This window comes from Schistocerca nitens, chromosome 2 (assembly GCF_023898315.1).
Source record: "Schistocerca nitens isolate TAMUIC-IGC-003100 chromosome 2, iqSchNite1.1, whole genome shotgun sequence".
In the NCBI taxonomy this organism is placed as follows: domain Eukaryota; kingdom Metazoa; phylum Arthropoda; class Insecta; order Orthoptera; family Acrididae; genus Schistocerca; species Schistocerca nitens.
The window spans coordinates 186667560-186683369 of NC_064615.1; the positions used below are offsets into that span (position 1 = coordinate 186667560).

At 36.0% G+C, this 15810-nt stretch overlaps 1 protein-coding gene across 1 annotated transcript in view; it reads left to right on the plus strand.

Annotated features, from left to right (window-relative positions):
* Positions 1-15810, plus strand: part of LOC126235870 (uncharacterized) — a 72466-nt gene that overhangs the window by 12299 nt on the left and 44357 nt on the right. Inside the window, exon 2 of the mRNA XM_049944774.1 lies at positions 4241-4358. Within this exon, the coding sequence (XP_049800731.1) occupies positions 4241-4358 (118 nt within the window). The remainder of the gene's footprint in view (positions 1-4240; positions 4359-15810) is intronic.

A 15810-nucleotide genomic window follows, 5' to 3' on the forward strand; every position in this document is an offset into this window, starting at 1 on the left:
TGATGACCTAAGATGTTAAGTCCCATAGTGCTTAGAGCCATTTGAACCGAAGAGCTGACTTAAGCTGCTTCCCCTACAACGAGGATATCTAATTCTCAGTTACGCATGTTACCAGTTGTTCTTGTTTCGAATTCTGGAATATTTGCTTCATCTTCTTTGTTGAAGGAATTTCGTAAGACCGTGTTTAGTTACTCTGCTTTAGTGGCACTGTCATCAGTAACATCGCCATTGTTATATCGCAGTGAAGGCATTGACTGCGTCTTGCTGTTGGTGAACTTTACATATTGCCAGGATCTCTTCGGGCTCTTTGTCAGATTTAGAGACGGAGTTTCATTGAGGAAAAGAATTTCGTAAAAACGTGTTTAGTTACTCTGCTTTAGTGGCACTGTCATCAGTAACATCGCCATTGTTATCCCACAGTGGTTGGATTTAAAGACGGAATAATATATCAGACGTCTTAAAATAGTCAAAAGTTCATCCAAATCCAGGTTCTGAAGTTCAGCTTTGCTTTTGTCACAGTACTTCTGCCTGATGCAATCTATTTTAGCATTTGTCCATAGCAGGATGTGATCGAGAACTTCATCAAAATAGAGATGCCATAATGAAAATGGTTCGTTTGGATCTCCTGTAGTCAACGTAGTGGATGGAACTTTCATGATGATGTTATGGCAGGAGTTCTAACAGCTCGGATCGGAGGTGCTTTGGCCCATTTGTACTGATTCTTGCCATAGAAGTAATTGTTTCCCCCTTGCTCATCACATGGATCACTACTTTCACTACAGTAATTTTCTGTTGCACTTTGTTCTGACAAGGTGTCATGCTTACTCACAATGGGAACAGTTTCTTCAGGGTTATCGCCACAGTCACTATCGTCTGATTCCTCCAACCATCTGCTCACAGTTTCCTCAAAGTTTCGGTCTGAAGTGTTCACACAGTGTTAAGCTGAGACACAGGAAAAGTACAGTTATTAGACTTATTTGTAGTGAATGAAGAATGTGAACTGGCGCTGATTATGAAGTATTGCATCTGTTGGGTTTGAGGTTTGTCCGTTGCCCATACTGAGCCCACTTTTTGTCAAGTTCCAAGCTGCTTGACAACTGCTTTTTGTGCCTGTGATAACAGCCAGCATCGATTTTGCATTTAACTGGCTTTATTTCATATCTCTACAAATTTCTTGATAGTCGTATACTGTTGTGTGGCATACTCACTTTTACCACCGTTATTTTTGTTCATATGTAGCAATATCCTCATTTCCTAGAGCTTTGGAGTGTATTAGTTACTAGAGTGCTGGTGTATTTGTCTATTGCTAGGGATACGTATTTTTTGTTATTAGTGGATAATGCCCATCTATTGCATTTTTAATTACAGATAAAAACAAAGAGAAACAATCATCAGTGTTATCTTATGTGGCAGTATATTTGGCCAATCTACCACCTTCAGTTCATGTTTCAATGGCTCCATATTGCCCTCATTTAACATTCTGTATGTGACTAACTGTTTAGCACCCTCAGGGTTCACAATGCCTGTTTTGAGGCATATCCAGTCACGATCAAGTAACTTTAGTGTAATCTTACAGTACATTAGTTGATCTCTATTTACATTCCTAATAACATTTTCAAGGCATGCATGTAATCTAGTAGGCTTTTCATTTACATAGTAACAGTTTAGTGCTTTTAGACAGTTAATCTTGTGATTTACATTTGTTTTGCTTTCTCACATGTCTATATTAAAGTCTCCTGCAATACAGAATTTGTGATTTTTGTGTTTAGTGAACAACTTGATCAATGCATTTAGTTCATCTATAAGAACTTCCTTATCAGAGGCTGTTGTATGGTACACAGAAGCAGTGATAAGTTTTGTGAGTGCAGTATTACAGCTGGTGCTTCAAATGCACTTTCAGTGGAGCACTTGCTTAGGTCTGTCACTGAATTCTGCAAATTTAGATTTTCTTCTGCATAAATTGCCACTCCACCATGTGCAGTATTAGTTCTACAATCATTGTGGCTAATATGTAGCTGTATGGTACATATAAGAGTAGTACTGGACCCCCTTGTATTTTTCAATATCACATGGCTGTAAACATTGGCTTCCTGGTAAATATTTTTATCACACGTTTTATTTGACTTTCACATTCATTGGGTTTGGCAGCTCACAACCAAACTGCCACATTTCAACCTAACCTAGACCTTGGGTTGTGCTATGGATCAGGCTGTTATAACAACCAAGATTTCAGGTCTGGCTGAAAGTACACGATAATAGAAGCACAAATGTCCCAGTAAGCAGGGGTCCGCAAACGAGCCGCTTGCGATATCACGACTATATGGTTCCACGCCGCCACTGACGGCATTGTTTGTAACATTGTCCGGTTTCCCCCTTGTGCATTTGAGGCCATCCTATGTTCGCTGTTTACATAACGGAACATTGCTGAGAGGTGGAGTTGGAATCACACCATACACACAGACTGCACAGGACAGATACAGTACACAGTCTCAAAGGGTATCAGTCGCATCTGAGGAGTGCCACGTGTGCTGTGTTGTAGTTACAGTGGAACCGTACAGTAACGAAGGGTATACGGATATGCATTTCATGTATGGTAGGGCTAATGACAATGCACGGGGGTCTGCATGCTTGTACCAAGAAACATATCCTGATCGAAGACACCCAGAAAGTCGTACATTTACACGGGGTCCATCGGCGCCTGAGAGAACACAGGGGTTTTGCACATTGGCAGAGCAGGAGGTAGGTCTGTTCGCATTTGGCCTGAGGTTCAGGATATGGTGTTGGAAACAGTACAGTGCTCTCCAGGAACCTCGATGAGAAGAATTGCCACACAAGTGCGTGTACCAAGCAACAGTTGTTAATGGAGAATTTTACATCACAACTTACTGTACCCTTACCACGTCCAACGAGTTCAATGTCTCAATGATGCGGACTTTGTTCCTAGAATGATGTTTTGACAGTGGCTGCAACAGCAGGCTGTAGTCAACCCTCATTTCGCGTGTAACATTTTATTTACAGATGAAGCAGGATTCACACGCGATGGTGTGTTTAACTATAATAATTCACATTTGTGGTGTGAAATAAACCCACATCCTGTTCATAAGTCACCACATCAGCAACATTTCTCACTGAATGTGTGGTTAGGAGTATTAGGTGATCAACTCATTGGTCCACACATTCTTCCACCACAACTTAATGGATGGAGGTACCTTAGCTTACAAAATTGCTTGAGATGTTCCCCTTCAGCAATGTCAGAGTATGTGGTCATACATGATGGAGCTCTGGCACATTTTGCTGCTGGTGTAAGATGGCATCTAACATGCAGATATGGCCAAAGATGGGTAGGTCAAGGCGGACCTGTACGTTGGCCTCCAAGATCACCTGTTCTAAATCCTTTGGATTTTTGTCTTGGGTCATCTCAAAAGCAAAGTGTACAGCACACTCATTAACATGGTTGAAGAACTGGAACAGAGAGTTGTACTTGCTTGTCAAGAATTCCAGAATGATCCAGGGGTTTTCGAAAGGATTCGAAATTCATTGCAGAGACGAGCACAGTATTGCATCCAGAAGGATGCAAGGAAAACACTTTGAACACCTCCCTTAACAGGTACCCTGTACGTGAAATGTGAACTAATTGTGATGTACAACACAATAGTAAAGTCTGAATTTCAAATTAATGTGTACTAACTAGGACAATGTTTACAATGACGTCAGTGGTGGCGTGGAGCCATACAGTCGTGATTCTCTTGCAAGTGACTCGTTTGTGGACCCATGTTTACTGGGACATTTGTGCTTCTATTTTCCTGTACTTTCAGCCATGTACATTTGTGCCATCCTTTTTGATACACCATGTATATCTACCTTTTGAAATGGCCACCGTTAAATTATTATATCTAGGATAGATATAAATTAATAAGCTATTTGATTGTGCATAAAGTTCCCTTTAAAACTGTTTATGCAGTTTATCTACAGTAGTTCCAGTCTTCATATATTTCTGTAAACCAGAGTGCTCATAATTAAACCAAGATTATTCTTTAAATGTCAAGTATTCCCACATGCACCAAATTTAAAGATGTGTAACAACAGTGATGGTCTGATTTTCATTCTTATTATTATTTTTTACTTCTGATGATTTCTAATGTTGGTTAAATCTCAGTATACTTGGATGAATTTGCAGTTCATTTTAATGGACATTTATTTTTACACTGGACCTAAAAATTTTATATTTATTTGTTTACAGAAAGATTATATTTACTATGTAAAATCCCCTGGAAGTCAGCTTGATAGTGTTGACAGCTGGGTGCCAACAAGGATAGATCAAGAGAACTATTGGCCAAATGATCTCTACTACATGAACAGTGAGTATATTTTAATAGCATTCACTGTAAGGGATTTGCCCATTTTTCTTTTAAGAACAAAAATATTTAATTCTGTTACGCTTACAGCACATTACGAATAAACTTTGCAAATAGATTAAAACTTTTTCCCTCTACTAAATAAGTGATCTGATAAAATACCTCATTTATATATTCAACTTACATACTTATAATTTTGTTTATGCACTGATATGAGAGAAAAAATCAGCTGTAGTGAGTTAACAGTTATAGTTTTCATCTTAATGAAGCAGTCTGTTTAATGTAGAAACTTAAAGTATTTGTGCAAAATCTGTGTACTTATACATAAAAATTTTCTCTTAGATAAATTTAAGTTTCATGGTATTGATGGTATAGCCAGCCAATGGATAATGTCACTTCTAACCAAACTATTGCAGAAAGTTGTGCTTAATAATTCAACCAATATAGTCTGGGTATATAATTATGACTGGGGAGAAGCCTTGTGTGGGGTTCCCCAAGACTCAATCTTAGATCCACTGTTGTTCCTCATATATGAAAATGATCTTCCATCTAATATACAACAAGCAGAATTAGTTATTTTTGCAGATGATACTATTATTGTAATCAATCCAAACATATGCACAAAAACGAAATAGTAAACAAAGTTCTTAAAGGTATCATTGACTGATTTTGTGTGAATGGTCCACCTTCAATTTTAAAAAGACACAACTATTCAGTTCTGCACATCTAGTGGTATTACACCAATTATGGGTGTAACTCGTGGCGAGGAAATAAATAATAAATAAGGTGGAAACTTCAAAATTCTGAAATATCCATATTGATTAGAATAGGTTGTCTTTAGCACAACAAGGGATGCACAGTGCTGCAAAAAATATTTTTGAAATATATTTGTGAAATGTCTGACGGACAGAAAAATAAAATCTGACAACTCCTTATTTTCTGATGTGAATGTAAAGACTTGAGGGAGAAGTTCGGGTCGGTTACACCAAACATTACTCCCATTTTGCAATAGTTCATTTATTCACCTCTTTCCACAAGCAAGGCTTACAAAGAACTGGATAGCAGAACTGCACAAAGATAATGTTTAGCTTAGTTCAAAGACGATACTCAGATCGATACTGGTGTCGACCTCATCGGCGCCACAGACTCATTCCGCATCATTACAATCTATCGAGCAAAATAATGTATGGAACATAAAAACTAAACTGGATGACAAATGAGTGAAAACCAATAGACTGGATGGTTTGTGTCTGGTGAGTAGGGTTTGTAACTGTAGTTTTATGGAAACAACTGCAGTGGCAATCAAGTTATTGAGTCATAATTCAAATCAGTGAACTTATACAAATATGAGGATTGCCTTTTTATGTTTTTTTACAAATGACCACTATTGAGGTGTGACATTACTATTGTTATTGTCATTTGTTATTGATAAAATAATAGAATAGCAGAAATGAACTGAATAATTTGTTTCCAGTATGAATTTAAACAAAGACTGCCATGAAAAAATGGAAGTTTTTGTTTAATAACTTTTTATAATTTTTGCACTCACCTTACTCAGTGACAATGCCTCAAATCAGTTGATTCAGCTCCAGAGAAGACTATTAATAATTTTACAGGTTTACACTGTGGTAGTGTTTCTGTCAGTGATGAATTTCACGAAATCGACCAGAATCAGTTGTTGTCACAAAAAACACACGTGCTGTGTACTTCATGGTTGAAGTGGATTGGCTTGTGAATTACTGTGAGACAGATGTATCCCTAGGCTCTGGAATGTGGTTGATGTGTGAATCTTAACTGTGAAACAGATCATGCTCTGTTGGATTACACAGTGTTCGACTGAAACTCAGACAGAACTTCATGTCACTTACTGTAAGGAAATAATGAAAAATGTCAGCAGAGGAAATGCAAAGTCTGTATACAAAATTGTAAGAAGAGAAAAAATTGGTATAAATATATTTATATCAGCTGGTTACTAAGCAACATTCCACTGTTTGGGTGTCCTAAGGTTAACTGAAACCACTGATAGTTATTGATTCACAAAGTACTTCCAAAAAAATGAAGAATTATTTCTTCAGTTAGCAGTACACTGAATATATCGCAACAGTTGCCTTGAAGTATCGAATAACAGTTAATGGTGAACAATTTATTTGTCGCAAGTCTTCAATGACATCATAAAAAAATAAGCAAAAATTTACACCATTCTTCATCATGACAGTGCCAGCTGTCACACAGCATGTCAGAATTTTTTTATTTCATGAAGAATATATCAGTTTAATATCTCATCTGACTGATGGACTGTTGACTTCTTTGGGTTTCCTTAAATCAATCAAAAATGCGTGGTGTAATGGTCCACCTGGTCGTCGTTGATATCGCTAATTGCTGTAAACGCACTATTTCACTCCAATTTACGGAGCTTGTTAGCACTTGATGTTAGGTTGGCGCCATTACAATGTATTGTATTGTAGTAATCGTTGCTGCTTGCTGGATCGCTGCTGTGTCTCGATGCTGATGCTGGCTCTAAATCTGGTTGTCTAGGGTTAAAAAACATGAGGTCCCGTGTTTTTCATGTGCTTTTGATGATAAAGAACGAGCGAAACCAACACATATGTAAACATCAAATATTTATTACTTTAGTGGCCATATTAATTCCACTGTCCACCAAAGACCATAACACAACACAAAGTAGTACTTCCTTTACATGTTCTTTGCCTTGTTTTTCCAAACAATAACACAGAAACACACTTCACCAAAGTGACATTCCGACTGCCCTACTGCCTCCGACTGCTCTGCCGACCCTTCTCGCTGCTTGTATTTATAACATTGTCAAAGAACTACTAAAAAGAGATATAGTTTATGAGTCACATGTACATCTGTTATCATAATTTGTGCAGAAAAGTTATTAATTTGCATCGAGTGACATAATTTAACATGTTATTAAAATGACAGACAGATTTGTTGACTTGACAGAATAATTCTTTGTTACAAAAAGGCCGTTTTTTAGAAGTTTGTCAACTGACTTCTCTAATTTGCATAAATAAGTAAGTAACATGAATTATTAAGAATTACATTGGTTTTTCGTCTAAAATAGGATTGACTACGTGAATACTGAGTGAAAACGCTCCTAGTGAACAAATAGGTTTCACTGGGTGATTTTTATTTAAGGAGATCCAAAATACTTAAGTTGGCCACTATTTTTCGTACTTCATATTAATTATTTAAGATAAACTTAGTGTTTTTCATGATGACATTTGCTGTATCAGTGATCAAGTGATATAAACTTTTGTGTGGGTCAGTTATTCAGTATAATTTAATGGGTTGACTGTTTATGGAGACATGTTGTGCAATCATTGTTAACATACACAATAACTTTTCTATAATCATAAATACTCGTTACACTGGTTGAATTTGGAAGGGATCGCATACTTCATTAAAGTAAAGCCTTTAATATGTTCCGTTACAATACCCCCCTCGGGTAATATCATTTACAGAATGTTAATGATATTAGCCGACTAGGACAAATGTGTCAATTACTATGCATAATGTGTATGTATACAACAACCGTTACACCGTTTCAAAATGACTTTTTCCTGAAAATATTTTAGTTGTGTTGTTTCAAATGCACTTTGTGTTAAGGCTCTCAGTATGACAGCATCATAAAAATATTTAGTAATATATGAAAGTAAAAAAAAAAATTGTTAATCTTTGCTCCCAGTGCGCCACATGCAAAATGATCAAAAACAGACACAAATATATCACATGCGATCTTAAGATATAAAAAAAAAATATATGTAAATTATTTCAAAGTCAGCTCTCATTGAGTCACAGAATAATCAAGATAATAGAAGGAACATAAATATATTACATAGATGGACAGGTCAGATGTCCATAGGAAAAACAATGCAACTGTCTGCTCGTTTTGAGCCACATAAAGGAAATGAAAACAAAGAACATAATTATAAGTATGGACATGATATATATATAAACACAACACTAGAGAAGTCACATGTATGAATATAATATGCATTTTAAAAAAAGAAACGAAATATTTAAAAAACTTGTCTCCCATTGAGACACATAGTCAAGACAGTACAAGAACATATGAATACTAAAATTGGACACTTAAATTGGTCACAACATAACACAAACATCAGACTTGGTAAACATCTGATTGGCTGTAGAAAATTGTACACAAATCTTATGCCTAAGAAAAGAATAGTAACAAAATGATGGGTCTTGCACAACAATTTTTACATTGTCTTTTATATTTGGTGCAAGAATGTCCCATATTCAACAATATAAAAAGAAAGTAATAAATGTTTGTCACCTCTTTGGGTGCATGGTTAAACTTGCTCCTTGCAAGTAAAGAAGATGTCTCCAAATTTAATATTCAATAGTGGCAATAAAAATATAAAAACGATCTCTCAGAGATCTGAAACTTTTCCAGGGTCTATAGGATGAGTGGTAGTTGCTATCTGACACACCCAGTAAAAATCTTTGCTGGTAAAATGCTTTACGGAAAATGGGTAAGTGACTGTATTCAAAGAGGGAAATGTGCTTAATCATGTTTATATGGTTTCAATTCAGTGATGTTTCTTAATCCAAATAACCTTCTTGATCTGGGAAAGATAGGTCTATAAGCATTAGGATGTGGGCTTTCTTTTATTTCAAATGGACAAATGTCAATGTTTACTTTAACATATAATACATCATTTTCAATTTCTTTAGTTCCTAAGTCTAATGTCTCTTTCCTACACTTAGACACATCCCTCTCTGTTTGCAAAGCATTGACATTTAAACATAAAACTTTGTTTTCATCTGTTCCTCTTAACACTGTGTTGCCACTCAACAAATTATTGTTTTCACCCCATTTTTTATAAAGTCCACTACGGATTCTTATCCACCATATAGGATACAAGGTTGCACTTACCTTTGCTAATTCTTTCCAAAAGGCATCTTTGTTTATACAGTTTCCATAGTTGTTCCACAAAACTTCTAAAAACTTTTCCCCTTTTTCTTGAAAACACACATTTACATTCCATCCCTTTATATTTTCTTTAATATTATTATTATTAGTACCATTCTCATAGCTTAATATTTCATAGTTCCCAATAGGCAATAGCTTGTCCTCAGATACACATTCCCTAGTCTGCATTTCACTTAAATTAACCTCATTATTACCCATGTTTGTCACATCACTTACCTTTACCACATAATCACTTTTCAATTCTACAAATACTTTTATTTCTTCCTTCACACTCTCATCAATAACATCACTTGATTTAGGATCATTATTTAAATGTCCCTCTATTACTTCTTCCTCCTCCTCAACAACAACCCCATCTGCAGTTTCCCCCCTATGTATCTGAATCTCAGCAATTGAGTCTTTGGCTCCATTAAACACTTCGTCATCCCCCTTCTTATCAAATAAACCCCCCAAAATAGATTCTACTTGTGGTGTGTCTGACTTGTTATTCACACCAGTATCCTTTTCAGCCCAACTATGGAACTCTGCAATACCTTCAACTTCTGCACTTTCACTAACTACCTGTGCTTGAACACAGTTTTTATTAACTGTATCACTTTTACTCATAGTATCCCAAAACCTTTTATTAAATTCTAATTTATTCATTCTAACAACTTCAGTATTTTCATGGTAATTACTCTTTACATTGTATCCTCTCCTTTTCCAGTTTCGGTTATGTGTTGTCCTGTCATAATATTGTCTAGCCCCAAAACTACGGACATCTAGTGGGACTGTCCACCGTTTCCCGGCTGGTTTCCTCGGTCTGTCCGTTTGTAGCTGTCGTTTTGTTCACTAGTTCCAACAAACCCCCTTCTATCTTGTTCTCTTCCCCAATACCTATTTCTATCATTCCTGTTATCTCTCCTCCATCCTCCCTCCTGCGTATTGTTTCTGAAATCATTTTCATATCTCCTATCTCCCCTATTTGGAGCATTATTTCCAGAATTTTCAAAGTCTCTCCTCCAATAATAATCTCTATTTACATTCCTGTTCCACCCCCCATACTGGTTGTTGCCAGAGCCAAAACTTTGGTTATTTTCTCTCTCCAAGGCCCTATCGAATCTATCTACAAATTTCAGGAACTCTTCCATTGAATCGTCTGGTCCATGGACCAATTCCCACTGCAGTCTCTCTGGTAATCTTCTTTTTAAAACATCAATTTGTGTCATAATATCAAAAGAGTTATTCAAGTGAGCAAGTTTTTTCAATTGATCTCTGCAAAATTTTTGCATTCCCCCTACTTTCCCTCTATACGCTGGTCCATTTAGAAATTCTGACTTTAATCTGGCTTGTATGGATTGTGACCAAAATTTGCAAATAAATTTAGCTTCAAACTCTTCAAAAGTATTCCAAGAATCATTATTCTCATTTGCCCAGGATAGGGCCTCCCCTTCTAGAAACCGTTTTACTAACTTAATTTTTAGGTTATCTGACATTCCTACAACAAACATATCCTTACATTGGTGAATAAAGTCAATAGGGTGCAGATTTTCACCAGGAAAGCATTTCACTTGGATGTGCCCATACATTGTATTTTGATTGTAAATCGTTTGTTTGGACATCAATGCATCTTCCAATTGTGAATATTTAGTGTGCATATTTTCTACTTTTGTATCTACATTAGTGGTGTACAGGTTGTATTCTTGTTTAAGGTCTTCTGATGTATTGTCTATTCTTTGATCTAATCTTTTAGCTTCAGCATCTACTCTGTTGTAGATGACAGCAATGCTGTCTGTGTTAGCTTGTATGTTTTCATTTAAACTTTCAACTTTAACTTGAAATTCTTTTCTGAAGTGTATCAACTGTTCTCTAGTGTCCTTACTGAGGGTAGTTTTAATTTCCTCACACTTCTCATTGAGATGAGTATTTAATAGATCAAAATTCAAACTTAACTTATCCAGTCTATCTGTGTTTTCCTTAAGTTTCAAACTTACTTGTTCACTCGATTGTTTAAGTTGCGAGCTTATTTGAGTTGCAAACTCTGCTAGCCACTCTGTTAAGTTTAATTGTTCACCATCCCCTGGTTCAATTTTTACATTTCCTACGATCTCATCACTCTCAGGTAGAGACATGTTAACAATTAATTATTTTAAATGACAACAACAACAAAATACCTTGCTTTATGTCTATGCTATGATGTCATGGTCGGTGTTCTTGTTGGCTTTCTTCACTTATATTCGGTTTTATTGAAGCTGAAGTCTTGATTGATGAAATCCATTGACATAATCCAGGCGTTAATCTTCCGAGCGGTGTGATGATACTTTTTCGTAGTCGCACAAACACACTTTATTTATTTATTTTTGACATATTTTCACTGTTGCCACAATGCACTAATAAACTTTTTTTTTTGGAATGCTAAGCACTTACGAAATTTATCGCTGCACTACTATCATCGATGCACTTAAACATCCCGGACGAGCCCCCACTTTTGTAAATGGTCCCGCCTAGAGTCGTCGTTGATATCGCTAATTGCTGTAAACGCACTATTTCACTCCAATTTACGGAGCTTGTTAGCACTTGATGTTAGGTTGGCGCCATTACAATGTATTGTATTGTAGTAATCGCTGCTGCTTGCTGGATCGCTGCTGTGTCTCGATGCTGATGCTGGCTCTAAATCTGGTTGTCTAGGGTTAAAAAACATGAGGTCCCGTGTTTTTCATGTGCTTTTGATGATAAAGAACGAGCGAAACCAACACATATGTAAACATCAAATATTTATTACTTTAGTGGCCATATTAATTCCACTGTCCACCAAAGACCATAACACAACACAAAGTAGTACTTCCTTTACATGTTCTTTGCCTTGTTTTTCCAAACAATAACACAGAAACACACTTCACCAAAGTGACATTCCGACTGCCCTACTGCCTCCGACTGCTCTGCCGACCCTTCTCGCTGCTTGTATTTATAACATTGTCAAAGAACTACTAAAAAGAGATATAGTTTATGAGTCACATGTACATCTGTTATCATAATTTGTGCAGAAAAGTTATTAATTTGCATCGAGTGACATAATTTAACATGTTATTAAAATGACAGACAGATTTGTTGACTTGACAGAATAATTCTTTGTTACAAAAAGGCCGTTTTTTAGAAGTTTGTCAACTGACTTCTCTAATTTGCATAAATAAGTAAGTAACATGAATTATTAAGAATTACATTGGTTTTTCGTCTAAAATAGGATTGATTACGTGAATACTGAGTGAAAACGCTCCTAGTGAACAAATAGGTTTCACTGGGTGATTTTTATTTAAGGAGATCCAAAATACTTAAGTTGGCCACTATTTTTCGTACTTCATATTAATTATTTAAGATAAACTTAGTGTTTTTCATGATGACATTTGCTGTATCAGTGATCAAGTGATATAAACTTTTGTGTGGGTCAGTTATTCAGTATAATTTAATGGGTTGACTGTTTATGGAGACATGTTGTGCAATCATTGTTAACATACACAATAACTTTTCTATAATCATAAATACTCGTTAAACTGGTTGAATTTGGAAGGGATCGCATACTTCATTAAAGTAAAGCCTTTAATATGTTCCGTTACAGTGGGTAGTGATTTCCATGTCAAGAAGCTGTTAGGTCCTTCCAAAATCATGTTTGATGTTACTAGCATCAGAATAGAGAAAAAAATATTCCCAGAATCGGTTGAAACACATGAAAAAATGCGTACATTTTAAGTCAGATATTTTTAGGAACAATAAAACAATTTGTACCAAAAATGTTTTTCTTTAATTATGATGAACCTTCACTTGTCACCAAGTTTGCTGTAGCAAGAATAAACACTATTTTTGGAACATAGTACTTTATAGAGCAATACATAAGATACGGTGAAATACAGATTGTGTGTAGTACTGAACACATAGAACGAACAACAGGAATACAGCTTAGAGAACAGGCCGAACGCTCATTTGCAATCACTTAAATAGTATTGTTTCTTTGGCAGCTCACTGGAGCATGCCAGGAGGCCAACCCAGGTGGTCTCTCTAAGCGGGCCTGTGAACTGTACGGGCGCACGATCTCTGAAATCGCCCTCATCATGAGTGAAGGTACATCAAATTCCGTTTATAAAAACTTTGCATCATACTTGGGTGTACAAATTTATGCAGATATGATATATAATGATCACTAAGGCTCAGTCATAAATAAAGCAGGTAGGGGACTTTGGTTCATTAGTAGCATACTGGAAAAATGCAGTTAGACTGCAAATGAGATTGTCTCCAAAACACTCATGAAAACCTACGTAGAATATTGCTCAAGTATGTGAGACCTATCCCAGACAGGAGTAACAGAGTATATTGAAGGTGTATGAGGAAAACTAGCACAAATAGTTGTAGATTTGATTGGTAAATGGGGGAGCATCACAGAAATCTAGAAAAACTTGAACTGGCATCAGCTTGAAGATATATGTCAATGACTCCACTTCTGAAGTTTTAAGAACCAGTATTGAGTGTGGTGTGTAGAAATGTGCTACACTTCGCTTGTTTTTCTCCTGTACGGACCTTGAAAACAAGATTAGATTAATTACAGTAAACACAGAGGAGTTCAAGCAGTCATTCTTCTTCACATGTATGTAAATGTAAAGCTGCTTTATAAAAAGGAGGAAAGGGATAATGTAAACAATTTTAGACCTATTTCTATGCCATCAGTGTTTGCCAAACTTAAGGATAATTGATCATTTTATATCATACGATTTGCTATCAAATGTACAGTTCGGCTTTAGAAGTCATTTAACAACTGAAAATGGTATATTCTCTTTTCTCTGTGAGATACTGTATGGCTTAAACAAAAGGTTTCAAACTCTAGGCATATTTTTTGATTTAACTAAGGCGTTTGATTGTGTTGATCACAAAATATTGCTCCTGAATTTGGACCATTAAGGAATATGAAGAGTAGCTCACAATTGGTTCACCTCTTACTTTAGCAACAGACAGCAAAAGGTCATTATTCACAATGTTGAGAATGGCTGTGATGTGGGACCTAAGTGGGGTATAGGCAAGTGGAGGGTGCCCCAGGGATCAGTGTTGGGGCCACTCCTGTTCCTTATTTATATAGATGATATGCCCTCTAGTATTACGGATAACTCTAAAATATTTCTATTTGCTGACAACACTAGCTTGGTTGTAAAGGATGTTGTATGCAACACTGGCTCGGTTTCAAACAGTGCTGTTTATGACATAAGTACTTGGCTTGTAGAAAATAAACTAACACAAAATCGCAGTAAGACTCAATTTTTACAGTTTCTAACACACAGTTCAACAAAACCTGATGTTTTAATTTCACAGAATGGGTATATGATTAGTGAAACTGAACAGTTCAAGTTTCCAGGTGTACAGATAGATAGTAAGCTGTTGTGGAAAACCCATGTTCAGGATCTCGTTCAAAGATTTAATGCTGCCTTTTTTACTATATGAACGGTATCTGAAGTGGGAGATCATTTGACACGAAAATTAGTCTATTTTGCTTATTTTTATTTGCTTATGTCATATGGTATTATATTTTGGGGTAACTCTTCCCATTCTAAAAGGATATTTTTGGCTCAGAAATGGGCAGCTCGGGCAATAAGTGGTGTAAGCTTATAAACCTTTTGTTGACCCCTGTTAACAAGTCTGGGTATTTTGACATTGGTGTCTCAATATATATATCCCTTACTGTCATTTCTTGTTAACAATATTAGCTTATTCCCAAGAACAAGCAGCATTCACTCATTTAATATTCAGCAAAAATCAAACCTGCATTTGGATCGGACTTCCTTAACTCTTGTGCAGAAAGGTGTGCAGTATATGCTACATCCATTTTCAATAAGCATCCCTAGAATTCAAAAATCTTAGTAGTAATCCATGTGCTTTCAAATCGAAACCATAGAGTTTTCTCATGGGTAACTCCTTCTACACTGTTGACGAGTTCCTTGAAAAATTAAGCTGATTCTTGTTGTATTATTAACTGTGTTTACTTAAACTTACGGCTTGACTTTTTTCAGGTTCATAAACATTTTATTTTTGTCTGTTGTTACTTTTATGTTGTAATTTCATGCACTTACACTTTCCGTGGCCTTGGAGATTTGATCCTCAATTTGGTCCTATGGAACCTGACGTGTAAATAAAATAAATGATTGGATGGGGATAAAATGCAGATGTGTGGTGCAATGGGACACACCTACTGCCATTCATTTCACAGTGGTTTTCAGAATTTGATCATAGATGTAGATGTGTATGCAAATAGAGTTCTGACACATTTTTCTGAACAGAACTTATTAATTGCTTCTCAGTTAGTGTTTCATAGAGAATTCTTCACAGAGAAAGCAATACAAGAACTTATTAATTAAATAACAACAAAAATTATACTGTTGATATATTATATGGCTATACCAAAGCCTTTGACTATGTCTATCACAAATTTCAGCTTGTCATATTAATATGGTATGGCAC